The 26,156-nt window shown below is 42.5% G+C and overlaps 1 protein-coding gene across 2 annotated transcripts in view; it reads right to left on the bottom strand.

The window, feature by feature from the left end:
• Positions 1-26,156, bottom strand: part of Myo5b (myosin VB) — a 270,247-nt gene that overhangs the window by 109,529 nt on the left and 134,562 nt on the right. For both annotated transcript variants that reach the window (XM_033757427.1, XM_010621696.1), the window contains exons 11-14: positions 16,153-16,234; positions 15,568-15,708; positions 6,974-7,096; positions 6,205-6,288 (exon numbers count right to left, since the gene is read on the bottom strand). In XM_033757427.1, coding sequence (XP_033613318.1) covers positions 6,205-6,288; positions 6,974-7,096; positions 15,568-15,708; positions 16,153-16,234 — 430 coding nt within the window. The remainder of the gene's footprint in view (positions 1-6,204; positions 6,289-6,973; positions 7,097-15,567; positions 15,709-16,152; positions 16,235-26,156) is intronic.

Below are 26,156 nucleotides of genomic sequence, written 5' to 3'. Positions count from 1 at the left end.
CAATGAAAAGTAGTTACGTGACAAAAGATTCATACAAAAACCTTCACACAGCTGGGTGAGAAGGAGAGTTTTCCTTCAACCTATTCACTGTGGTTAAGCTTTTAGAGCTACACAGAAGCTTTTGTTTTTGGTACTGGGGATTGAACTCAGGACCTTGTGTCTGTGAGGTGGGCAGTGGAACCACTGAGCTAAATACCCAGCCTGGGAGAAGAAGCTTGTTTATAAGCTTGCTGACCAGGAATGAAGTCCTTGACATCATTGTTGGTCCTGGGAAATGGCGTCTATATAGCCTTTCTAAAAAATCTCTTCCTTCAAATTCAAAAACAATTACAGTAACATATTCGACAAACCAAGTGCTTTCTTAACTGTGTCACTTATTTGAAAAGTGTCCATAGGGATTGGCTTTGGTGTTGTCTGCTATTGAAGTTTATATATAGTTTTTAAAAACCGAGGCAAATCTGTTTGAAAAGGGATTAAGAGAAGTATGAAAACACTTTCTAAAGACCATTTGACAGTTTAAGGAAATATCAATTACAGCTGTCTGCTTAGCTGTTTCCTTGGAAATCACACCTAGTCTTTGTGCTTTTAAGAATACAAGAGAGATTTCCTTTACAACAAACATGAAGCTAGAGCAAGACACAGCAAAGCAATTTGATGAAGATCTCTTGCCTAGAATCTTATCTTTAAAATCTATACCTGCAGCCAGAGTTGCATACCTATAAGCCTAGCACTTCAGAGGCTGAGGCAAGAGGGTTGCTCTGAGTAAAGGCCAGTAAGCTATATAGGGAATTCAAGGCCAGCCTGATGGACACAGCAAGAGTTATCTCAAAAACAAACAAATGGGCCAGGGATTTAGCTCAGTGTTTCTGCCACCTGCCTGCCTCACAAGTGCAAGGTCCCGAGTTAAATCCCTGGTACAAAAAACAAAAACAAAACAAATAACAACAATGACAGAAAAACAAAAAACAAAAAACAAAAAACACTACACCTGCATACCCATGCTTGTTGTGACTCTTTACAATAGCCAAGACAAGGAGTCAGCCTAGGTATTCAATGACAGATGAATAAAGAAAATAATGGTGTATTATGTACACAATAAAATTTTATTCAGCCATAAGGAGAAATGAAGTTATATTATCTGAAGGAAAATAGATGAACTAGAGGACATCATTCTAAGCAAAATACATAAGTCACAGACATATTGCACATTTTCTCTCACATGTGTAACTTAAAGAATTGAAAGTAGAAGAAGAACTGTTAGGAAAGGGAAAGGAAACTGGTGGGGAGCAAGAGAAGATGAACAAGACTAAAATACAATCTATGCGTATATGGAAACATCCCAGAGAAACCCATTAATTTGTATAATTAATATGCATTATTATAACTTAACTATGGCTGTAAACATAATCAAAATACTTTTTCTTTTTAACCGGCTCTTTTATATGGTTTGGGAGGAAAATCTCAAATGTCTAGGCAGGAAATTTTTATTTATTTTCAATGGGCTTTGAGGGAAAGACTGCACCTAACTCTTGGGAAGATGACAAACATGCATATTTCTGCACTGGAAAATGGGTGGTGCTTGCTGGAAGTTCTCTTACATCAAGACCTACTTTTCTGAGCATCAATAGTTGCATTTCAATAATCAGCACAAAACCATTAATAAGCAGCATGCCAAGTATATTTAAGAACAAGCATATTATATGTTGACTATCTCAATGTTGCTAACTGAAGCTTTGACTCAAAATATATTTTTTAAAAAAGCAAACATTGCTCTTAATTGGCATGTGTGTGGCCTTTAAGGAATATGTTAGCATGGACACCATTATTTCTTGACAGCTGAAGTCATAAAGTGGAAAGGAAGTGGGGGAGAGAGCACTCGGCCTTGTCTGAGCTACTCCACTGTGGCACTGGACCTTAGGAATTGTCATGGCTCAGGTTGGTGGCTTTAGGCCATGACTGTCTTTGAGCCATTTTGTCCCAGAGTCTTCCTGCTGGGATGGAGTGCAGAGATGGTGTCCAGACTGCCTGCCAAGGAATATGGCTCAGAATAGCCCTCGCTGCCTGGCCTGCACACACAACTCACTGCTTGTCCCTCCAACCTACACACAGTGTAGGACACTGGACATAGGAGAGTGTAAGAATGGAGCATCTTCATAGAAAAAGTATTCTCCTTTTGAGGTCTCCCACCAAGTTTAATAAAATATTCCTTTCTACAATAAAAAATGAGGAGGGAAAAATTATTCTTTAGTATTTAAAACAAATGAATATGTTAATAGCTTCAAGTCATGTTTTCTTTTTCTTTTTCTTTTTTTTGGTACCGGGGATTGAACTCAGGTCCTTGTGCTTGCAAGGCAGGCCGCCACCGAACCGCTGAGCTAAATCCCCAGCCCTTAAAGAGGCATTTCTTAAGTCTCAATTTATAGCTTGTTGTAGATGTGAAAGTAATTAGTTACATTATAAACTGTTAGGCAGTGGGACTGGCTTTACTAATTGCATTCTTATCAACACCAGTTTATCTCACTGCTCTTGCTGGGAGGGTCTCACACATCCCTGTGGCTGGCAAACAAGTAGGAATCCTCTATTTCACACTGCTTAATTAGCCATACCAAGTTGCTAATTTCTTATGGGGGATGCCACACAAAGAAAAAAAAAGATAACTTCTCATAATATAAAAATAAAGCTGTACATTTAACCAAAGATTTGTGATTTAGCTGCACTTAGGCAGATGAAAAACCAATAAAAATTGGGCATTATATATGACATAAAGCCTCATACCATTCTAGTCTGTATTTTTCTACTTGTAACATGAATTAGCAACATAAGCTTCAGAGAACTGCTGTGAACACTAAAACACATTCATGGTGGCACCATAACTTGTGTGTCTCACTGCCGGGCAGCTTGAGCCACTGGTGGTACATGTATGACTGTCCCATTGGGTGGCTTTTTATTAGTTAAAAAAAAAAATGAAAAGAAAGCACAAGTGATTAGATCTGTTTGTATCACCAGTGGTACAAGACATCCAATGGGTTAGTCATGCACATACCACTGGGGGTTCAAGCCAGCAGGAACTTGTTAAAGGAAATGATAGAGGTTCAGGGAACAAGGATCTGAAAAATGCTTAAGTGACAGATGTTGCCTGACATGGCTGACTGCCCCGATTGAAAGCACACTTAGGAATGTCTCTGGTTTGTAGCTTCATCTGTGCATAGCCAATCTATGGGTGTATGGTACTCCAGTGCTGATCTTTGCCTTCTGTCTTTGGGGGAAGTCTGATCTGGGTTTGAAGGCTCTTGGTGGGGAGCTCCTGACCTCTTCCTGTGAGGGTCTTTAGCCCAGACCCCGACCTAGCTGACCTACATGTGGCTGGTCACCACCACAACATCTCAGAACTGGGAATGGGGAGTAGGGTGGCAAGAAAGTCACTGGTTCTTTATAAATAGCAGAAAGCTAGAACTGCAGTGGGTGAGTTGAAAGATAAGGGAGTATGTTATCTTTCAAGAGAAGATCACAGACCTATTTGTCCTCCAATTCAGCAACTTCTATACATTTTGATGCATATACCCTTTGAATCACCAATCCCACTTCTAAAGTTGTACCCAACAGACAACTGTAAGGAAGCAAAGACACACATGAAGGGCATTTGAAACAGCAAACTGCCAGTGGTTGTTTAAAATAGGAAAAGTACATGTGTACTCATGTAGAAAGATGGTCTGGATACAACAGTTACTGAAAAATTACAGAGGACTAGGTTTATATACTGTGATTATTTTAATCTTAAAAAGATGTAACCCATGTTCTTGTATAAGCAAAATAGGAATTCATCAGAACATGGGTGAAGAAGAGATGGCTTTTATATATTTCTGCACTATTTTAATTTTTATGAGTCTATATTTCACTTCCAATAAAAACCTAGAACCCCCAATCTAAAATTATACCCTTGTACAAAAAGGAGGCTGCTATCCTTAGGTCTCCTCACAAGGTCAACCCCCAGCTGGTGTCTGGAAACTGATTTCAGGAGAGTTTTCAGCATCCCCAGCAAAACTGGCTCACTATGCCTAAAGTGACTGTGCAAACAGTATGGTTAATGTTGAACACCTGCTTTCCTCCTGGGTGTCTGGAATTTTGGTTCATTTGAAGCAGAGGGCATCTACCTAACTGATGTTGAATAAAAACCCTGAATACCTGGGCTTAGGCAACATTCCCTGGTAGACATTTCACAAGTATTTTTATACTTGTTTATTTGGGGGAATTCAGCACATTCTGTGTGAATCCACTGGGAGAAGACACTTGGAAGCTTGTGTCTGGATTCCTCCAGATGTGCCCCATGCACCTGTCCTTAACATTTTTTTTAACTTTATATTTGCTGTAGTAAATGATAGCATTGAGTATACATGCTGAGTTCTATGAGTTCTCCTAGCAAACTACTGAACGTGATGGTAGTCTTGGGATCTCCCAACATAGCTCATTCTTTTCAATAGCACCTTTCTTCTGACCTTCATGGCATTACCATAACTTGTACTTCATGACAAAGTATATCTTTCTTCATGTTGTATATATGTAATAACTATACCCTTTTCACTATAGCAAGATCCATGAGGTTAACTATAAATGTTTGTTATCACCATACTGTGTACCACACAAATATTCAGTAAAGTTGTTAAATAAAAGAAGGGAGAAAACAAGCCCAGCCATTAACAGAAGATGATCTTTCAGAGAGTTTATTGGCAATACTCCTTTTCAGGTTCTGGCATCTCCAAGTCACTCAAATTAAAACAATCAACATAGTGGCAACAGCAACCTTGTTTTTAATGAGAAGTACTAACTCTCTTTTGTGCTTCTCCTTGAAAAAAGAGACGGATACCCAAAGACAGAGGTTCCTCGACCTGGGGACCCCTGTCAGACATATAGGAGGCCACTGGCCTCTCAGCATTCCAGGACACCCAGGATGGGGATGGTGCCCCAGTATGCACACACTCTAATTCTCTTCTTTCCTCATGGCCTGAGAGTCCTCTTATCCCCTCCCCACCATCACTCTTGGGAAAAAGGTAAAACTCCTGTGTAACTATTATGGACAAGAGACTTGGGAACTTGGGGAGATGAGGAGTTAACCTTGTGATGAACTCCAAAATACCGATGGATGGAGTCACCTTCACCCACAGGCAGTTGTTCCAGGGACTAGTTCTCTGATGTTCCAGACATCCAGAGATGACAAAGAGGAGGGGTCCGCAGGCCACCACCAACTTAAATCCTCCCTAAATCCTCAGCCTCCAGGGACATGTGACATACAGGGTTTAAGTCAGCTTTAAGTCCTTGGGTCCTTTTTATTAGGTATATTTTTTCCACTCTATCATCTTACCCTATTGCATTCATCTAAAGCTTATCCCAAGGAGAAATTCATCTGTCATTTCTACAGTGTTATCAGGCCCCCGCAGTGAATTCGGTACCATGTGGTCTGAGAGAAAGCTTCCTAAACCCTGCCAACTTCTGTTTTGGGTTTCCTCTGAAGGGCTGGAGCTGGCAGCAGCATCTGCACTGTGTGGAACGCCGGTGTGCCGGGCTCCGCAGCTGTCTTCACGCTTCCTCTCTCTTCCAGCTATCAGTGTACATCATCTTTTTCACTCCACAACAGTAGCAACTACAAGACAGACTGCCTTGTTAATCTTTGAATGGGAACAGGTGGGTCAATAATGTGTCTCACAAGCAGGTGCTTTAACAAATGTAGGTGGAAATGGGTGCCTTGTTTCCTTTCCCTGTAGAATGGACCAACACAGCATCTGCTCTTTTTGCTATGCTCAAACACAGCTAAATCTGGACATAATGGAAAGATTCCAAAGTAGATTTAGGTGACCTTTAACTCTGAGCTTTTGTTCCATTAGATTTTGGTTACCAAGAGGCTCTATAGATTGACTCTTAACAGAAGCTACGTGAAGGACCAACTAGAATATGAAGGACCAAGATGGAAGATGAGGAATTTAACCCCTATCAGCAACATTTTCACCTTCACACTCCTCCTGATTGTAATCCCTTCTCTCTGTCCTTTCATCAGCAGGTATCTTTCCCAGTTGTCTCTCCCTAACCCTCCTAATGTTTTCCTCTCATCAAATATATTCGCTACAATCCACAGTGAGGCTGACACCAGTTCCCTCAACCTAATTCCGGCCGTGGACACACTTGCTCCCCCTCTACATCCTTGATGCTCTTTACCTTGCTGGCCTTCAGGATGTTGATCTGCTCTTCATATACCGTGTCTCTGTTTTTCTCAAGAAAGCCATCTGAAAGGTACTCCACCTGGGGCCACAGTAATGGAAGGAAAAACAGTGCTTCAGCCTCCAGAAGTCCGAGTACTTAAATAGAGTAATACCTTGGCTCATGGAGGCTTCTGTTTGCAAAAAATTTGGTTTACAAACAAAAGCGTTCAGCAAAATTTTGTCTCTGTTCACAAACTGCACATCGGGTAATAAATGACCTTGGCCATCTTCTCCAAAATTGTAAAACATATTAAGTTTATAAACCAAAGCACCCCTATAGTTTCATCTCATCCATGGGGAATTTTCTAAAAAGGGCTGTGAGTAGATGGGAAACCCACAGATGTCTCCATTTAAAATTCAAACTCAGTAAGCCAGGATTGACACAGGGGGAACTGAGAAATCACTTTGCAAAAGAAAATATGGTCTTAAAAGGGAGTTGCCGAAATAGGAGATTTCATTAGGGCCCCATGGATGAGTTTCTCAGTAACACCCCAGACCCACTGGTCAGATTGTGCATTTTAACAAACCCCTAGTTAATTTACACGCACACCACAGTCTGAGAATTAAAAGAAAAATCCATTTAGAAAAGTTCCTCAATAACACCCATCCTTGGGAGGATGGGTTCCCTCAAGGGAACGTAAGGGATATCTGCCTCCAGGCCCAGAAACCTGAGTTTACTTAAGGCAGGGCTACGGCAGGGACAAGGTAGCAAAGAGGACAGCCACCTTATCTGCAAAGTGGATGACAATGAAGGACATGCTGGACATGCGGGGTTTCTGAAAGTGCTGGCTGCTTGAGTGCCGGTCATACAGCTTCTGAACCCAGTTCTGGTCAGTTCCTTTGGGGACCTGCAGAACCACAAAATAAGGTAGAGTGCTTTAAGAAGAGTAAAAAGGAAGCAAAATGTCACAGCAGAGGGATGGAATCAGTACACTGGCTCTGTAAGATGGATTCAGCGCAAATCAGGACCTCAACAAGACCCTGGAAAAATGACTCAATCATGATGCTCAGGGTCCTGCACAGTAGGCCATCAACCCACCATGTGTGGGCTGTCATCCACAGAAGTGTGCTGACTCACCAATGATCTGCTGGCTGGCAAAAGCAGGAAATACAAATACAGGGTGAGAAGAGAAGCTGAGGCCAAGGGAGCAGAGTCTTCTCTGCAGCATCCTGAACACACCCTCATTCCCTTCCAGCACAGCACACCTTCACCCTGCTTGCTTTGGTGGAACGTGCTGTACAAAAACCCTCCCTCCTTCCCAGGCTCATCCATGCTACTATCCAGGCTCAGCGCTAGCATCCTTTTTTCAGATGCTGTTCCTTACCACCCTTGACTTTGAGTCTCCCTTTTCTAAAATTCCTAACTACTGAGTACACACACACACACACACACATACACACACAAATTCACCACTAGTTTCATTGTATTTTTACTACACACTTAGGTCTGTTGGGTTAAAGGACTGACTACACCTTACTGCTTTGTTTCTTGCTCCTCAAGGACCTAGAATCGGGCTCTGGTCACACATTGGGCACCAAGTGCCTAGTGGTTGGTCTGCCTAGGACTAATATCTCTGTCTCCCTCCAAATGTAAAATCAGACTTAGAAGTTTCATATCATTATGAATTCCTAGAGGCAGAAGTGGCAGAGGCCCTGTGAAACCCTGAGCATCCAGCCCAAGAGGCTGAACATCTTCCTGAACCTGAGGCCATCAGTTTAAATGCTCAAGTGGTGGGGATCAAGTCTGTCAGCATGCCATCTCATTAAGGACATCCTGGTGACTATGGCAACCTGCATCTATTTTTTTGGTTTTGTTTTTTATCAATTTGTCTTTGATAGTCAGATGCCCCTGCCTCCCTTGCTTTTCTGCTGTAGGTCACAGAGACTGGATGGAGCCTAGCTACCTTCTCTACTGGTGCCTCTCCTGTCACCCTCTGCCATACCACATATCATACCAGATACTTCATGGACCAAGAATGACCAGCTTATCAAACAACATGTGATCATTGCAACAGCAGCAAAGCTCAAGGAAGGTCTCCAGGGCCTGGAGAAGCTCTATATACAGAAAACCAGCCACTATCCACAAGCTGGACTAGAGGAAAGCCTCCCCACTATGTTCTTAGGAATTTGTAAGAGGAAGAGGGTGTGCAGTATGTTTAGGCCTACCAACAAGGCAACAAGAACAGCCTGACACTCCTATCAGGCAAAGGTGGGTGGTGGCTCTAGTTCAGATTACTTAGAAATGTTTCCTGAGAAACTCACCAGTCTAAGAAACTCTGATAGCAAGGCCCCAGGCACTGAATGAAGCAGTTTAGTTCAATGGCTGAACTCCAATGTGCACCCCTCCCCTTAAAGTGCTTTTTTCACAGTTTCATTTCCAGCTGATCAGTGTGGGTGGAGCCAGCTCTTGGGCAGCTGAGGGCAAACCTCAGACTTCCAACACCAGTGCCTATCTTCCAGCATCTAGAGCAGTCAGTTTCAGTTTTCCCATGGGGCTGCAGGCAGAAGGACCACTGCAACTAAGGCAAGGAGTCCAGAAACCACTAGTGGTGGACACAGGTTTTTACCACAGCCTACTTTAATCCATTTTGAGCCAAGCTTCAATCCTAAGCCTTGTAAAACAAGTCTTTTTTAAATTTAATGGTTTTGGGATTTTTCTTTTCCCTCCTCACTATACATAATTTGAAGCCAAAGAAAAAGGGCTGCCTCTGTATTCACATATGTCCCTCAATAAAAGCCTTTTAGTCCCCATGCAGAATCCAAAGTTCACATATTCACGAATCTTAGAAAGATGGATCGATGTAGCAGTCTAAGTATTTTTATATTGTTAATACATTATGATACAAAAAATTTAAATATGAGAATAAAGATACTTTTTATTGGGTTAAAAAAAAAAGAATTCCTAGGGGCGGCCCCTTTCAGTGTCTCTATGGATGGCTTCAAAAGTGAACAAGCACCTTGCTTCCTTGAAAACATAACAGTCATGGTAACCACAACTCAAACTGTCAAGGAAGACAGTAACCTATTAAATGTTCTTTCCTATGTCATCCCTGACACCCACTCACCAGAATGGTGAGTCCTTAGTTATGGGTCATGAATTAACTAACCCATCATTAATTTAGATCATACATCTGGATCAAGCCAAGATGAAGGTGACCCTTTAGTAGCCATTTAAAGAGTTTTGCTTAGTAAATGAATAAAATTTGTGTGATAAAGAAAGTGCTTACATACTTGAGAACAAACTTCTTAAATCCTTTGTAAGCAAACAGATTTTTCCTAAGATTCCATGTGTATTGTATTGAATACACAACTAGTATTGAATACTCACTGCTATGTGCTATAGGAAATTCAAGAAAAGAAAATGCTTTATTGAAAGAGGCTATTAATTGTGTTGGGCAGACAATGAAATATTTAATTCAGCATTTTCTATATATACACTGTTTTGTATTTGCCTAAAAGCATTCTGTGTTTAGAACCAGCAGGTGTGGGGGAAAGATGGGTCACCCTCGTGGGGCTGTTGGGAACCAGTTAGGCCAAGGACAGGAGTAAGACAGACCTTGAGGGACTGATCCAACTAGGGCAGCAGAACTGTGAGAAGGCTCACCTAAGTACATACTTAAGTCCGCTGGTAACAAATCACACTGATGCAAAGACAGGACTTCTGTGAGAAGACCCCATGTATGATCCTATGTACTCAGTAAGTCAGAATTAATTAGCAGAGGAGGCCAACAGTCAAGGTCATGTTGTATACATACTTCTTAACCAAGATTCATTTCTCTCTATTTTTTTGTTTTTTTGAGACAGGGTCTCACTGTGTAGTTGAGACTGACCTGGAACTCACTATGTAGCCCAGGCTGGTCTCGAACTCACAGTGGTCCTCCTGACTCAGCCTTCTGAGTGCTGGTTTTATAGGCATGTGCCATCATGCCCGGCTATTCATCTCTCTTTTTACTCCCCATTCCACCTCCAACTATAAATAAAGACCAGCAGGAACTTATATCAATTAAGAATCTCAGATAATACTAACAGCTAATGTTCACAATGCTTCATGTAAGTCAGGCAGTTTTCTACACATTCGAGATGTATCAACTCACTTAATCCTCATAACTCTATGAGATAGGCACTAAGTTTATACAGAGAGAAGAGGAAAAGGAGATAGAGGTTTTCAGTAACTTGCACAAGACCACAGAGCTGGAAGGCAGGCTGAATCTAGAGTATGCATTTTTTGTCATTATACAAACTTTGGCACCTCGAGGAGAAACTAATCTATCACAGGAGCTGCAATCACTATCTGGGGTGCCCCCTGGGAGCAAAGCCTGCCCCCGACAAAACTGCAGACAGGAGATGGCTACTAAAGACTTCATAGCCACTTATTAACCTCTGCTTCTTGACCCTGTCCTCCTGGACTACTGCCAGCAGTGACTGCCTCTCCAGACACTCACTGTCTTGTTCCATCCCTTATGTCTGTGGCTCCCTGATGCCTCTCACCTCTGCTGACCTCTCACATCACCACACAACAAAGCACCTCTGGATCCTCAAGTCTCTGAGAAGTACCCTCTGCCTGCTCCTTGCTGTAACAGAGTGCAGCTCAGCCCAGGACTATGCAACCCGAACAGCTGTCCAGAAAGGAGGCAGCTACTTCCTTGTACACCAAGCAGCACCCAGTGCTGCTTTGGGCCTTTACTCTTCCACCCTCACATGACTCTTCCCTGCACACTCAGCATAATACCAACTCCTCACAGGTCTGAGCAGACTACTTCTCTTTCCCTTCTCCCAGAGGCTGGAGGAACTCACACAGCAACTCAGTTTTCCTTCACCAAGCCCTGTTGATCTAATGTAGTAAGTATAACAGTGTTGCTACCAAAAAATAAGACCAAGTTTCATCCTTCTGTAGATTAAGACACTGATCCTGGCTCTAATTGGGAGTTGACCTCAATGACTCCTCAATCTCATCTGTGAAACGGTGCACTCAGTTATTCAGTGTCCCACTCACAGGATAGCTCTCCCCTTCCTCCAGCCTCTGTAAGCTTCTGACCTGCCTCCTGGTGCATGCCTCATTTCTTCCTTCATGGGAAATGGAGGTTTTCAAGCAGAGAATTACAAACCCAGAAACTGTTACACCCAGAAACCCATCTGCATCCTCAGCCACTCTTTTTCCTTCTCTTCCCTTGGGGAAAAGTGCCGCCCTCCAAGTCAGCATCCCAACCAGCAGCCATGTAAGGAAGTCAGTATCTGCATTGCCTCACTTCCAATTACCGAAACTCCTCCTTGACCTGACAACTCCCTTGGACTGCTCTACCCAACAGACTTGAGGTGGCCTCTCCCATTGCTAAGCTCCTGGACACCCAGTCCATCTCCCTGCCTGCTCACTCCAGACTCTCTTCAATCAGCTGAAGGAGACCTCTAGGGCCACTGAAGACACTACAAACCTTGATCTGAAAGAATAAACTCAGCCAGGGATGTAGCCATGCATGAGGTCCTGAGTTCCATCCCCAGTACCCAAAAAATTCAAAACAAAAAACAAAATAAAACCAAAAACTCTCCTGGGAGCAGGATGGCCTAAATGAGAAGACATGACAGCAATAGCCCCACTGTCTTCAGCTTGATGTCACTGGGAAGCACAACAAGGATGAGGAATGTCTGAGTACTCAGCTCTTTAGATGGGTTCCACAACAAAACAATCCATACAGGGTAGAGCCTGCTGTTCCTGATAAGCCTGTCTTTGAAGACCCCCCAATACTGTCTCTCCAGCCTGTAGCAGTAATCTGTATTTTTATTCACTATGGTTGCTTTCAGGGATCATGCCATCATTTCCAGAAGATTTCTGCTAAAATACAAATATGCCACCCAGAAGGAAGCATACAGTGACCTCTCATATTCTATAAGCCAGACTAACTTGTTCTTCTAAGAGGGAGGAGATTGATGTATGGGGCACTGGATGGCAGAAAATGTCAGCCTGACTATGGCTTAGGGGAGGGAAAGGACTGTTGCGTCCCACTTCTCCCCACCCCATGGCACACTGTGGACTGGAGAACTTAGGCAAAAGCAGCCTGAAGTTAAAATTTCTTACTCCCTGGGATAGCTGAAGCACTCACTGCATAGCTTGTGGGTTGCTTAGGGTCTGACTATAAATGTGGGGCTTTTCCACCTAAACAAACCTGAGCAGTTTGATGTTGTGGTCCCCACGCCTCCCCTGCAGTTTTGAGACCTATCTCAGGCCCTGGGGAGAGGCCCCCATGTGCTGCCCCTTTCAGTCCACAGCTAGGTGTGTCCACACTTCTAACTGAAACACCTCTCACTAGCCCTGCTCTCCACAGCACATCTCCAGGAAGTGATTTTCCCATTGGCTGCTTTACGTCACCAGTTCAACCCTCTCTTTGCTTTGTGTCCTGTCAAGTGGGGGTTGCAGAATTCAGTTCTTCACAGTGAGGTCTCATTATTTCTCAGCCACAGAGGGTCTGAGAGACTAGAGGACAGAGATGTATCTGAGGCAGATTTCATAGTCTGAAAGGCTTCATCCCAAGGGATTCTGCACTGCCCAGTTACAACAGACAACAGAGGAATTCCTCAACCTGCTGAGGCTCAGGGATGTGTTTACCTCCAGAAGGGGCCAGAAGGCCACCCTCTATTTTTTAAAGTCAGATTTGTTACAGTGTAATTTTCCTACAGTAAAATGCACCCCTTTTAAAAGGATCAGTTAGGTGACCTTTGACAAATGGAATGACATCTATTGATTTAAAGTCATCTTGCTAGAGGCTGCAAATTATACTCAGTCACTCTGACTTCACAGAACAATGAAGTCTGGTGCAAAAAGTTTCCACACTGTGGGCTTCTGTCTTATTCCTAACTCAGCATTCATCTCACCTCCCCAGCCACACTTGCAGTCTTGGCCAACAGTGAGTTTAAATGTGTCACATTCACAACACTATTTGTCATCTTGACATCCCCAGCTCCCATGAGCTCCAAGAGCAGAAAATCTGGACTTTGAACAAAACCAGGGAGCACTGGGAGGGGGAATCATAGTGGCTGCATGTAGCTCAGTGTGGTTTTTAAATTGGTGCCCCTTTAAGACATTCTGCAGCCCTTGCCCCTCCCAGCTTGCTATGGAATCTGACATCTCCAGGCCCCACCCCTGTTCACTGGTCCAAATACAACCTTGCCTGTCCTCCCTTGCAAGTCATCAGGGAGGTCAGTTTCTCCTCTCTGAGGGCTTTCCCTCAAGATGAAAAACACAGCATGTGCATAACATGTTTTTGGTGTTTGACTGATTGCAGTGGCAGGAGTTAGAAATACAGCTGTATTTTCCTGTAGCTTCTCTTAAGTAAGACAGATGCCCACAGAGATGCTGCAGGTGGTGTGTGTTCAGAAGAAAGAGAGAAGACAAGAGAAACTGGGGCATTTCTTGGACTGGGACTGTCTCGGGCTGCAAAGTCTAATGTTTGGGGTAGTTACTTTCTTAACTGCTGAACAGGGCTTGTTTTGAGGGCCTCCCTGCCCGAGTCTGGCTTGTTTTCTCTACAGCTGCTATCTGCTATGTGCTCTCACACCATTCCTGGAATTACCTGTTCTGAGCTCAGCACTGCTCTGGGTTACCCTCAGGGGTGGAGGCCCATCTAACTCCATCTCTATGTCCTTGGACCAGTGTTCCCATTGCTTTGACATTGTTGTGAGATGGCCCCTTGGGTGGTAGCACCTCTCAGCTCCTCAGAGGACAAGGCAAAAAAAACCTACCAGCAGTCCTATTTCACTGGCCAAAGGCACATATATCACTACAAACTCACTAGACAGCTGCTAGTCACAGAATTGGTCTTCCCAAAGCACTGTGGTATTTTGTGAGAAGCTGTGAATAAATGGGAAAGCAGAAGCCACGTCTCCTGGGGGTCCTGGTTTATGATTACTTAACTCTTCATCACAGGTACAGATGGACTTATGCAGGACAGCCAGTATATCCTCTGTTGTGCAAGACCTTCACCAGCAAGGAGTGGAGTGAAAAGCCAGAGTTCAGCTTGAGCAAGGGTTTGAGTGACACACTGGCCAGCACCCCAGAAGCCTGGGACAGAGGTCTGGGTGTTGGGTGGGGGATATGGAGCTGCAGGAGATGGTCACTGACAGGAAATCGCAACAGAGACTGAGGAGGGTATACTCTTGGCTAAGCTGGGGAAGAAGGCTGTTGGCTGTGGAACAGAAAAGTGAGGAGTCGACTGCAGGAGGGAGATGGGAAGGCTTAATGCTATGATGTCAGCAATTTAGCTAGGGCCACTCAATCCAGGGACAATTATTTTACCTTAACTCCAACCTCCTAGGTTGGGCAAAACCAGACAAACACCTGACAAGGCAAAGGCAAAACAAATACATGACACACGACAAACACCTGACACATTTAGAAATTATTCCTGCTTGAACACTGACTTTGAAGATAAAGCTAGTGTCTCTAAAGAGATACTGAAACATGGAGGTAAAACTATGCCAGCTACAGGATTCAGTATATTTTCTCTCTGTCACCTATTGTTTTATTAATCCTTTCCTTTCATTTGAAAGTCAATGAAAAAAGTAGAGACCTTCTAGAAGGAAAACTCATCCACCTCCCTAACCATTAAGCCACATACCTTCCTTTACAGGCAAGGTGTGGGGAGAAAAGAACTTCAAAGCAATGGAATCCATCCCTTTCAATACCATGATCTGTGTGGCTTCTAGAGCTTTTTATTAGTTTCCATTACTGGAGAAATGAACTGTTTACTCTTATCAATCAAGCACAAAATTGGGAGAGACTGTGAAGATCAAAACCAACTCCTTTCAACCCATAAGACAGGAAACCACAAGCCAAAGAAGTGAGGCAACTAATAAAATACAGATCCTCTCACCCAATAGACTTCCAAGGCTGCCAGGAGCTCTCCCTGTCACACTGGGTTGAGTTCATTAAAGACAGGCAGAGGGAAATCTGTGAATATCACCTGCCACCCAACACTATCACCAGTCATTTCACATTGCAAAGATGATCCTGGCCTTTGAGCGCTCTAGATGCTGGTTCTCTTGGCACCTAGGACACCCAAGGCACCAAATCTATGCCACCTTATCATGCCAATTCCTAACAGCTGCAGACTATTATCCATATGCCAAAAGAGCCCTGTATTTACCAGTATGACAACATTTGCTTATCACACTCAATTCATGCAGAATGGATAACAAAGTATCTTCCAGAACACTAAGGATTCACTCCCAGTTTTGAGATTTCATGTTTCCTTGCATCACACAGCTGCCTACTGTTCCACAATTTAAGTCTAGAATTGAATCAATTCAATGAAAGTATTGCCACTTTTACCTTACATTCTTCATCCAACAGGTCCAGGATACCCAGCTTAGCTTCTATGAGATCAATACAGGGTTGGTTATCATAGAAATCAATCAAAGTCCAAGGGATCTGCTCCTTCATGTATTCTTCTTGCTCCAGTTTGAACACATGCTAGGAAAAGAAGTAAAAAGTCAATGCAAGTGAAATGCAGTCACCTTTCTACTGAACTCTCAAAGAGCTTGGTAAATGATTTTTCCATTCCTCTGCAACCCTCTCCTTGGTTATTTCAGTAATCATTTGTGTTGCTATCACCCAACCAATCACAAGGAGAACCACATCTGGCCTGCAATTGTTTAAATACTTGAGAGCCCAGGATCAGATGAGTGGGAATCAAATGAGATCGTTTACCTTCTCAACACAGCTGCCAGAGTAATGTGACCTCACCAGGCAATGGAGAATCAGTTTTGAAAGCTGGGGCACAAGGAAACCCAGAGAAGGCCAGGGCAAAGCTGCAGCCCACTGACTTCAAGTGGAAGGGAGGCAGCTCCGGGCTGGGCATCTACTCCAGAAGAGTGTGAGGCCTCCCCTATCCCCAGGGCCATAAACTTGACATACCGAGTTGAACTGTTGCTGGAGCTTTTCGTTAGCAAAGTTGATACAAAACTGCTCAAAGCTATTTATCTCAAAGGTCTCAAACCTGCAGAAGGGGAAAGAGGCAAAGACATTCCTTTGATGGAAGGATATCACTGGGAATCACAAAGCTATCCTCACCTCTACTCCAGACCAGCTCTGCCCTTAACACAGCACTCAAGTCCTCTGCTCTGCTCCTGTGCTCAGAGACCACTGTTGCAGGTCAGCACTGCAAAGCTTCAGTAAATTAGCAAAATAAACATAGCTATTTTCATAAATAGGAAAAGAATTGCTAGTGAGGAAATTTAGGGACAGCACAGAAGGAAAGGTCAGCTGTAATTCTCTCATTGGTCAACCACCAATTACATCTCAGTAGGTCTTCTCTGGGAAATTCGAAGTTTTTGAAAATATTTACAATTAGCTGTACAACTTTGTTTGTTTTTTTCATTTTAACTTTCCATTGCAAACAACTACCCACACTGTTCTTTAAAGGGATTTAGACATTAATGTCTGCCTTGTCAACCAAAGTATAGATCAGGGCTGTGGTCAGAGACATGGGATGAGCAGAGGTACCCACGTAAAGGGGACAGGTGGTGCTGAAATTCAGCTGCCTTATCAGAAGCCTGGGATACCTTATCCCTATTCAAAGGGATCTCATGCAGTGGCAGTAGCCTCACACAGATTATCACAGTTTAATCAATCCTTCATCAGAGGACACTTTTTCCAGTGTTAACTGCTATCAAAATGGATAATAGTATATACAGTATATCTTCCAATTCATGATTCTTCCTAAGGTTGCTGTCCAAGGAGAATTATCACATCCAGGAGTACAGTTTCTTAAAGGCAGAAGCAAATTAACTTCCAGAAAGATGGAACCAAGTCATTACCTCACTCTTACCACCCAATGTATAAAAAAACCTTATTCTCTTAACGCTAGTAACAGTGTTTTAATCATCTTTAGAGTTTACACATGGTAAGATGCACCAATTTTAGTATATTTCAATGCATTTTTGATAAGTATCACACAGAGTAGAAGGTACATAGAGATACATTTGCAAAAAAAGAACATTTTCCAGGTAGAAAATGTTTTTATTACTCTGAAAATTTATCTTCTGATCCATCCAGGTCAATCTATCCTCCCCCCAACTGAGAATACGAATGTATCAAAGCTCTGGTAAATAGTGTACATTAACTCTTAAAAACCTTTGGTTATCTGGTTTGTAAAAATGTCTTTGGACTTTAATTTCTTTGATCCTTAATAAGAGTTCAACATTTCTCTATGTACTACTAATCTGTACTTCGTGAATTATCTGTGACACTTGGTAAATTTTGCATTACTTGAGTTTTAGCATTACTTATTTGAGCTCTTCATATTATCTTATTAATACCTTCATTCATCGCTCAACTCGATGTTTGCCATATGGGTCCTCTTCTATGTAGAGAGGAGGGGAGGTGAAGTTGAATTTTGGTGCAGCAGAGGGAGGCCCTGCCCAAAGGTCTTAGGACCTACACTATGGTGCCTGGATTTTACCCCAGGCAGTGGGAAGATGTGGAGGATTTCAGATTAAGAAATGACAATCAGATGTGCATCTCAGAGACTAGCAGGAGAAACACTGGTTTAGGGGAAGGTGTGTACAACCAGAGGCAGGGAAATAAAGTGTGGAGGAGGAAGCCAGACAGAGCCAGTCAAGGTCTGACTTAAGTCAAAGTTGAACAAATAACAGAAAAGTTCTCAAGACATTAAGGACAGTGGGGATGAGAGAACTTCAAATGACAAGCAGGCTGTGCAGATGAGACTCAGGTGGTGGATGGATGTGATATCACTCACCAAGCTGGCAACATTATACGCCCTGGCAGCTTTAACTATGAATGAGTGAAATTTACTTTGAATACTCACCAGTAGCATCAAGCTGTGTGTGGTGGGGAAAATAGGACAGAAATTAGCAAGGAGAGGCTTGTTTTTCTTGTTCACACAACAGGCTGAGAGCCACTAGTAGCCCTGTTCAAAAGCATCCATAGACAGCTAAGGTCCAAGTGTTTTATGAGTTTTCATTTAATGCCCATAATCACTAAGAGTCAGAGTCTATTATATATTAGTCTCATACTACAGTTAAGAAAACAGGTAAGAGATTAAATAAACTGACTGAAGTTAAAGGGCCAGTAAGCAGAAGGACAATATTCGAAACCAGACAGTCTGACTTCCGAGACCAATCTTAATTCAGAGTGGTATAAATTCTCATTAAAAAATGAGGAAAAGATGGAAGGGCTTGGAAGTGCTGTGGACAAGAAGGTAAGTTCCCAGAAGGGGATGTCTCAATCATGGGGAGTGGGAGAGGCAGTGGCACTACCACCAGGGGACCAGGCTTTATCCAGCCTTCTCCATCATCTTTGTCTCCACTTCCTCCTACTCATCAATATGAATAGCGGAATTTTCTGTTTATATAAGGGTCATGCAAGCCCTTCCAAATATTTCCCTTCCTAAGTATCACTCTCAAAAATGTTAGCCCTGCCCTGGTGAGGGTTGGGTATGGTGGTGGTGGGGTAATAGCACATGGTACAGAGGGACCACCCAAAAATTCCTCCTACTCATCAATATGAATAGTGGAATTTTCTGTTTATATAAGGGTCATGCAAGCCCTTCCAAATATTGCCCTTCCTAAGTATCACTCTCAAAAATGTTAGCCCTGCCCTGGTGAGGGTTGGGTATGGTGGTGGTGGGGTAATAGCACATGGTACAGAAGGACCACCCAAAATAGATGCATCAGACAGGGTTGGGTCAGTGCCTGAAAAACATCAGGTTTCTCCAACACCCACTTCCGCATCAAGGTGTAAAACACGGGAAAGTGGGAAATTTTGAGATCAAGGGAATCAACTGTTTGGAGATAAGCACATTGAAGTACAGCCTTGGGCCACGTCCATGTGGGAGGAGCAATTCTAGGTTAATAAAACAAGATCACAGATGCAAATCCATGCTAAGATAAAGGAAGGCATCCATGTACAAACTAGGCTAGGCAGAAGAAAGGTGCTGTGTGTGCCAGGCATTGCCCTGGAGTGAAGTTCTCCTAGGCCAGATGACACTCCTATAGACTGAGTTATGTCACTTAGAACCACATTCCCTCGCCACTCCAGAGAAGTTGCTGTTATAACAGCCAAGCCCAGATAAAATTTAATAAAAACTGGAAGATTAAAAAAAAGCTACCCCAGCAACTGGCCGGATAATAGCAACTGGTTATGCTGGCAGAGTTCACACTGAGCTCTGCAGATAGAGGATTTAAATATCTTTCACTTGTCATTTTTTAAAGGTTTACATTAGTAGCACTTCAGAAAGAACATTCTCATTAATTTGAGATGGCTGAAATTAGCTCATAATTTCCCAATTTCTAAGATATTATCTGGTAACAATTCCTTTGCCATATAATATAATTACTGTAATGCCAAGGTCCAGAGATGAATGAGGGGCTCGGGTATCTTAGAAAATTACTAACCTCAGCAAGCTATAGTCAGGGAGATAGGGCCACTTCTCTTTTACAGTGGAATTATATTGTAATAATTTTTTCCATCAACAGAGATGACTTTTAAAAATAAACACAATGGATCAGTTTATGGTTCATAGTTTAAAATGTCAAAAGGAAATTTATATACTAGAGAGAAGTGGGTTTCTCCTGTAAAATCAATGCTGAGAATATTCAGACCAAAACCCTTGGGTGGGAGGAAGGTCGAACAGAATAAAGCCAAGACATGGTATCAGCACTCTTGGTGGTACAATGGTCAGCCTCACTTCAATTTCCTCCTATCTTCAAAATATCAGTTGAAAAGTATACAATTTCCTTCTCATTCTACTCCAATTTCAGGGTGTAGTAAGGACCACAAATGCCTCTAAAAATAAGGCAGCAACTGCTGCAGAATGAAATGGCAATAAAAAGACATCAACCAGTTATTTTGAGTTAATTATTCAACCCCATTAACCTCTTACTCTACAAGCTGGAAAGCAGAGAATCAATGTGCTGCTTCAATGCTGGGTAACAGTTGGGGATCTCCTAGCTCAGCCTACAAAGATCACTCTCGGGCAGTCTGCCCTTAAGTTTCATGTAGAGGAGAGCTTCCAGGAAAGGATTAAAAGTCACACAGGAAAAATAATGTGGGGAAACTTGTTTCAGATGAGCCATTTAAACAGGGCCAGACAAGTGATGTGAAAATCCTTTCAAGGCCCTTATCCATTCCAAGGTTGATGAAATTTTACAAGGGCATCTTGGGGTGTGCTAAGGCAATGCTCTGACCTTTCTACTAAACAATCTTGATCTGCTAACTGCTTAAAGTCTTTTAAATGGCAAAACTTGATTTCCGTTTTTGTCCTCTCTGCACTTAGATCCACCCCCACCCCACAATTTGCTCTTCAGAGAGAACATACGCCAAGGCACTGCTCATCCTCAAGGCAAAGATCATTTACTCTTTTTTGAGGACCTCAGCCCATTCAATTTGGCACATTCCCCAACTCCTGCTCCCCCCGCTTCATGGCTGGAACCAAAGTTTGGGACAGGAAAACACTCACTCTATGGTAATCCTCTCCAACTCATCAGCCAACTGTCCCAACATCTGTGAGAACTGCAAGGAAGTGCAAGTCACAGTCTCTGCCTCAAACTGCGACTGGGAAGATGATAAAAAGTCGGTCAATAAAAATGTCTCAAAGGGGTATAAACTTTATGTGCTCTATATTTTAAAAGGAAAGTTAGGTCATGGAGCAGGGTGCTGGCATGGACAGAGAGAGAATGGGACTTCATCTGAGCCTTAGAAATATCTGGGAGGACCACACTTCAAAGGACTGGCTGCCTTAGAGAAACACTTAGCAGGTTAGATTTGGCTTTGGAGCACTTGGAGTTGTATTGCTTTCCTGGGAGGCTGGAGATTCCAAGGTGAATCCAATAGCTTCAAATGATCTGATAGGTGTAACAACACTGGGGTCAGCCATGCATGTCCACCCCATGTTCAGGAATCTTCTGGCATCCAGGACAAGGCCACTGTTCACAGGCTAGAGGGTCAATGTAATCACTGGGTCTCTCTCAATTCATTCTTCATGAAAACCTTTTCATACTAGTCTGCAACATGCTGGGTAGACCTCTCTGAAAAACTATATTGGGTTTATATTACCTATAAACTGATTTTGCAGAGTGAGACCAAGAAAGCCAGACAAACCAAAGAAAGAAAAAATTCTTCCATCAAAATAATGATGGCAAAAGTGAGTCTAACCTATGGAATAGGAAAAAATATTTATAAATCATATTTATATTAAGGTGTTACTATATAGAATATGCAGAAAACTTCCAACACTCAACAAAACCTGATTTTTAAAATGGGCAAAAGAATTTGAGTAGATATTTCTCCAAAGATCTATATATGGCTAAAAAGCACATTAAATGATATCCAACATTATTAGTCATTAGAGAAAGACAGATCAAAACCCCCCAGGGGTTGGGGATTTAGCTCAGTGGTGCCTTAGCCTGCCTTGCAAGCTCATGGTCCTGTGTTGGATCCTTGGAACCCCCCACCCCCAAAAAAAACAAAAACCCTTCAGGCCAGGGATTTAGCTCAGTGGCACCGCAATGGCCTCATAAGCACAAGGTCCTCAGTTTGTTCCCCAGTTCAAAAAAAAAAAACCAAAACCCAAAACCAAAAAACCAAAAACAAATCCTTCAGATATCACCTTACATCCATTATGATGACAACTTTAAAAAATAGTGTTGACAAAGATGTGGAGAAACTGGAAGCCCTGTTCAGAATTGGTAGGAATGTAAAATGGTGTTGTTGCTATGGCAAACGGTGTGAATGTTTCTTAAAAATATTTTTAAAAATAATTACCATATAATTGAGCAATCCAATTACTAGAATTAAAAGCAAAACCCTTAAGGCAGAAGGTTTCAAGTTCAAAACCAGCCTGAACAACTTTACAACTTAAAAATGCAAAAGGGCTAGGTATGTAGTTCAATGCAAAGCCGAGGTGAGGGAGGGACCTTGAAGAGATTTTCCCACACCATTTTCATTGCAGCATTATGACAGCTGGGAGGTAGGAGCAAATCAAAATGTCCGCCTGTGGGCAAATATTATAAATACAAACAAAGGAACATAATTATTAAACCCTTAAAAAGAAGGAAATCTCATCACATGGATGAATCTGAAGGATATTATGCAAAACGAAATTAGCCAGTCATAAAAAAATAGATAATTCTACTAATATGGGATATCTAATGTATTTAACTCACAAGCAAAGAAGAATGATGGCTGCCAAGGGACTAGGAAAATGAAGAATGGTGGGGTTAGTGGGTATACCAAGTTTCAGAATTGCAATATGAGGCGGTTCTGGAAAACATTTACAACAATGGAAATAATATAGACTCAATAGTACTGAACTGTACAATTAAAGTGGCTAATGCTATGGTTTTTTCAATTACGAATTTTAAAAGTATTTAAAAATAAATCATTAAAGATCACTGAATAGAACTGGATGCTAATTTTTATTAGGAAGTATACAAGAAAGTAACACAAGCTTGAGAAAGATATTATATTCCAACAAATCCCATTTCCTATTCATGCAGCCCCAGATTCCCTACTTATTGACTCTAGTTTCTCCCTCAGTGTTTCTCAGCAAGTAACTCTGCTATACCCTGCATTCTCCAAAAGTCTCCCAAGTAACTATCTTCAGCAAGAAGAGCATGGCCATAGTCAAAGCCCTTGCTATCTTGGCATTTTGAAGGCCAAAGTCAAAGACAAACAAGTGTGTATTTTTTTCTAAATGGAACCCATTTATTTCTTGTTGCCCCAAGGAGGAAATAGAACTAAAGGATTAAGGTTGCAACTAATCAAGTCCATAGAGGCAAACACTGGTTTATGCAACATGAAAAGGAAACCCCAGCCAAAAGCTGCCAGGCTCTCCTCTTTTAATTTCACCCCTTGCCTGGTAAGAAATACCCTGCACAGATCCTTAGTTAAGGAGAACAGCTTGGGCTTGGGTTGACTAAATTGCTCAGAGTATTGCTTGTTCTGCACTTTTTGGAAGCTGGGATAAGGTATCAAAATGAAGGATGTAAGGACACCAGGACACTGGATGTCCTGAGCCATGCAGGAGAGCCTGGAGGAAAGGGGCTCACCATAGTCCTGGCAGAGGCAGTCCATAGCCCATGCTAATGTTTTTAGAAGTTCACCACCTTTTCTACCCTACAAGCTACCTACCAGGCATAACATCATGATGAGCAGAGATGTGTGGCAGGTTGATTCACTCTGGGCATGGACTCTAGAGAGATTTTAAATATTAATGGAAAATGTAGGGCAGCTCATGTGTAGTACAGAATTCTTTCATGTCTGCTGTTAGAATGAGCCTGAACACTGGGCCAGTAATACTCTGGATAGGTGCAATTCATCCGGGGACAGTTATCTCAGTGGAACAAATTAGTGTCCACTCCTGGTGGTGACAAGAATTCCAGCCTTACTTTCTAACTTTGTGCATTTCTAACCTAATGAGGGAAACGCCTGCTTATTTATTCCCATTTAACAAACGGGTTTACTGTACTCAAAAAGTCTGGATTCCCGCTTTTTTGATCACAAGTGACAAGGAATAAGAAGATTAAAGCTAGCAGGTAAGCCAAAAGGCATCTTCTCTGGGCACGAGTAACTCCATTTCTTTCTCACAAATGAGAAAGAATGAGATCCCTTGCCTGGTAAGAAATACCCTGCAGGCAGCTTCACAGATCCTTAGTTAAGGAGAACAGCTTGGGCTTGGGTTGACTAAATTGCTCAGAGTATTGCTTGTTCTGCACTTTTTGGAAGCTGGGATAAGGTATCAAAATGAAGGATGTAAGGACACCAGGACACTGGATGTCCTGAGCCATGCAGGAGAGCCTGGAGGAAAGGGGCTCACCATAGTCCTGGCAGAGGCAGTCCATAGCCCATGCTAATGTTTTTAGAAGTTCACCACCTTTTCTACCCTACAAGCTACCTACCAGGCATAACATCATGATGAGCAGAGATGTGTGGCAGGTTGATTCACTCTGGGCATGGACTCTAGAGAGATTTTAAATATTAATGGAAAATGTAGGGCAGCTCATGTGTAGTACAGAATTCTTTCATGTCTGCTGTTAGAATGAGCCTGAACACTGGGCCAGTAATACTCTGGATAGGTGCAATTCATCCGGGGACAGTTATCTCAGTGGAACAAATTAGTGTCCACTCCTGGTGGTGACAAGAATTCCAGCCTTACTTTCTAACTTTGTGCATTTCTAACCTAATGAGGGAAACGCCTGCTTATTTATTCCCATTTAACAAATGGGTTTACTGTACTCAAAAAGTCTGGATTCCCACTTTTTTGATCACCAGTGACAAGGAATAAGAAGATTAAAGCTAGCAGGTAAGCCAAAAGGCATCTTCTCTGGGCACGAGTAACTCCATTTCTTTCTCACAAATGAGAAAGAATGAGAGAAAATAGATAGGCGGTGTTCTCCTTCCCCAGTTGTTGGTGGTCAGGGATCGGAATAGAAAACTAAAAATAAAAAAGAATGCTTGAGAGTTCCCCGATTCCAAGGAGGATCAGCTGCTCTTTAGAGAGAATCACTTTCCATAGGTGTGAACAGAGGCTAACAACGGGAGTCGGTCTGAAAGGGAGGGGAGGTGGATAGGCTGGGTGATAGTGGGGCTATCCAGTGTGCTGCTCACTTCAGGAAACTAAGGATGCCCACTTAGAAAAACAAGAGAAACCCAGTGGGTTTCTGGAAGATAGAGGAGACACCATAACTGGAAAAGGGAGATGACAGGAAATAGTTCACTTCTTTATCTCAAGTTTGTACCAGAGGTTCTTCATTTTTCTCTGAGATTAAGAAATGATGCCACTAACCTGACAGACCAGAAATAGTATCTCTGGACTCAAGCTGCCTGCTGCTTTCAGGTGGTCAAACATTTGATTTTAATCTTCTGAGGGTTCATTACACAGCCTCTGACCAGAAGAGAGCCTGGAGCAGGCACGCATGTGTAGGATCTTTCTGGCAGACCAGACTGCTGGGAAGTGTGCATGTGAGTATTTAGGGAATCTCTGCTAGCACGTTCTCAGCTCAAGGGCCCAAAGACAGTCAGCTTGTTCACTGAGCCCAGCTCATATCTAATTTGTTCTCTTTTCTTCTGCCTATAGGGTATAAGTTTGGTACCGCACTGAATCAGAAGAACATACATGGGTATTGCTTCCCTCCACAAGGAGAGTAAATCACTGCCTGACATAGTTTAAAAAGCAAATTCACTTCTGAGAGAGAACAAGGCTTTTTTCAAAAATAGCATGCCTTGAAGGAAATAACACTAAGGTAGGAAAGTTCCCCAGTGGGATGGTCAGTGGCCTCATGTCATGTGGACTGTGCCACAACCTGTAATCCCTGGAAAATGCTGTCAGACACTCTCAAAGGAACCCATAGGTTGCTCAGAGACAAAGAGACTCTCAGGCCAGGAGCTGCCACTAAAACTAGGGGATTATGTCACTGGATTGTCACCCCATCTAGCAACAACTGCACCTTGTAAATCACAGACCAGATTTCCCTACAATCTATGTTTCTATATCTCTCCTTTGGGCAAAGCAATCACAAGACCTTGGCAAAAATAAATTCAATTGGGAAAATTAAACAGTAAATATAAGCAAAAAAGTCCCAGCTTGTATGAGCCCAGCTGATAGCTGCAGACTCAGCAGGCCAGGAGTCCAACTCCCAGAATCCTCGTATCAATGAGCAGACTGTCACTGGGGATCCCTTTTTTTTTTTTTAGGTACCAGAGATTGAACTCTGGGCCTTGCACTTGCGAGGCAGGTAGCAGAATCACTGAGCTAAATTCCTGGCCCTTTTTTTTTTTTTTTTTTTTTTTTTTTTTTTTTTTTTTTTTTTTTTTTTTTTTTTTGGTTTTTTGAGACAGAGTCTCACTATGTAGTTGAGCCTGACCTGGAACTCACTATGTAGCCCAGGCTGGTCTCGAAC

The sequence above is a fragment of the Fukomys damarensis genome, unplaced genomic scaffold, assembly GCF_012274545.1.
Source record: "Fukomys damarensis isolate Sample0158 unplaced genomic scaffold, DMR_v1.0_HiC HiC_scaffold_30, whole genome shotgun sequence".
Classification (NCBI taxonomy): Eukaryota; Metazoa; Chordata; class Mammalia; order Rodentia; family Bathyergidae; genus Fukomys; species Fukomys damarensis.
Note: the sequence above shows the minus strand (reverse complement) of the source record. Positions and strands in the feature narration are given on the sequence as shown.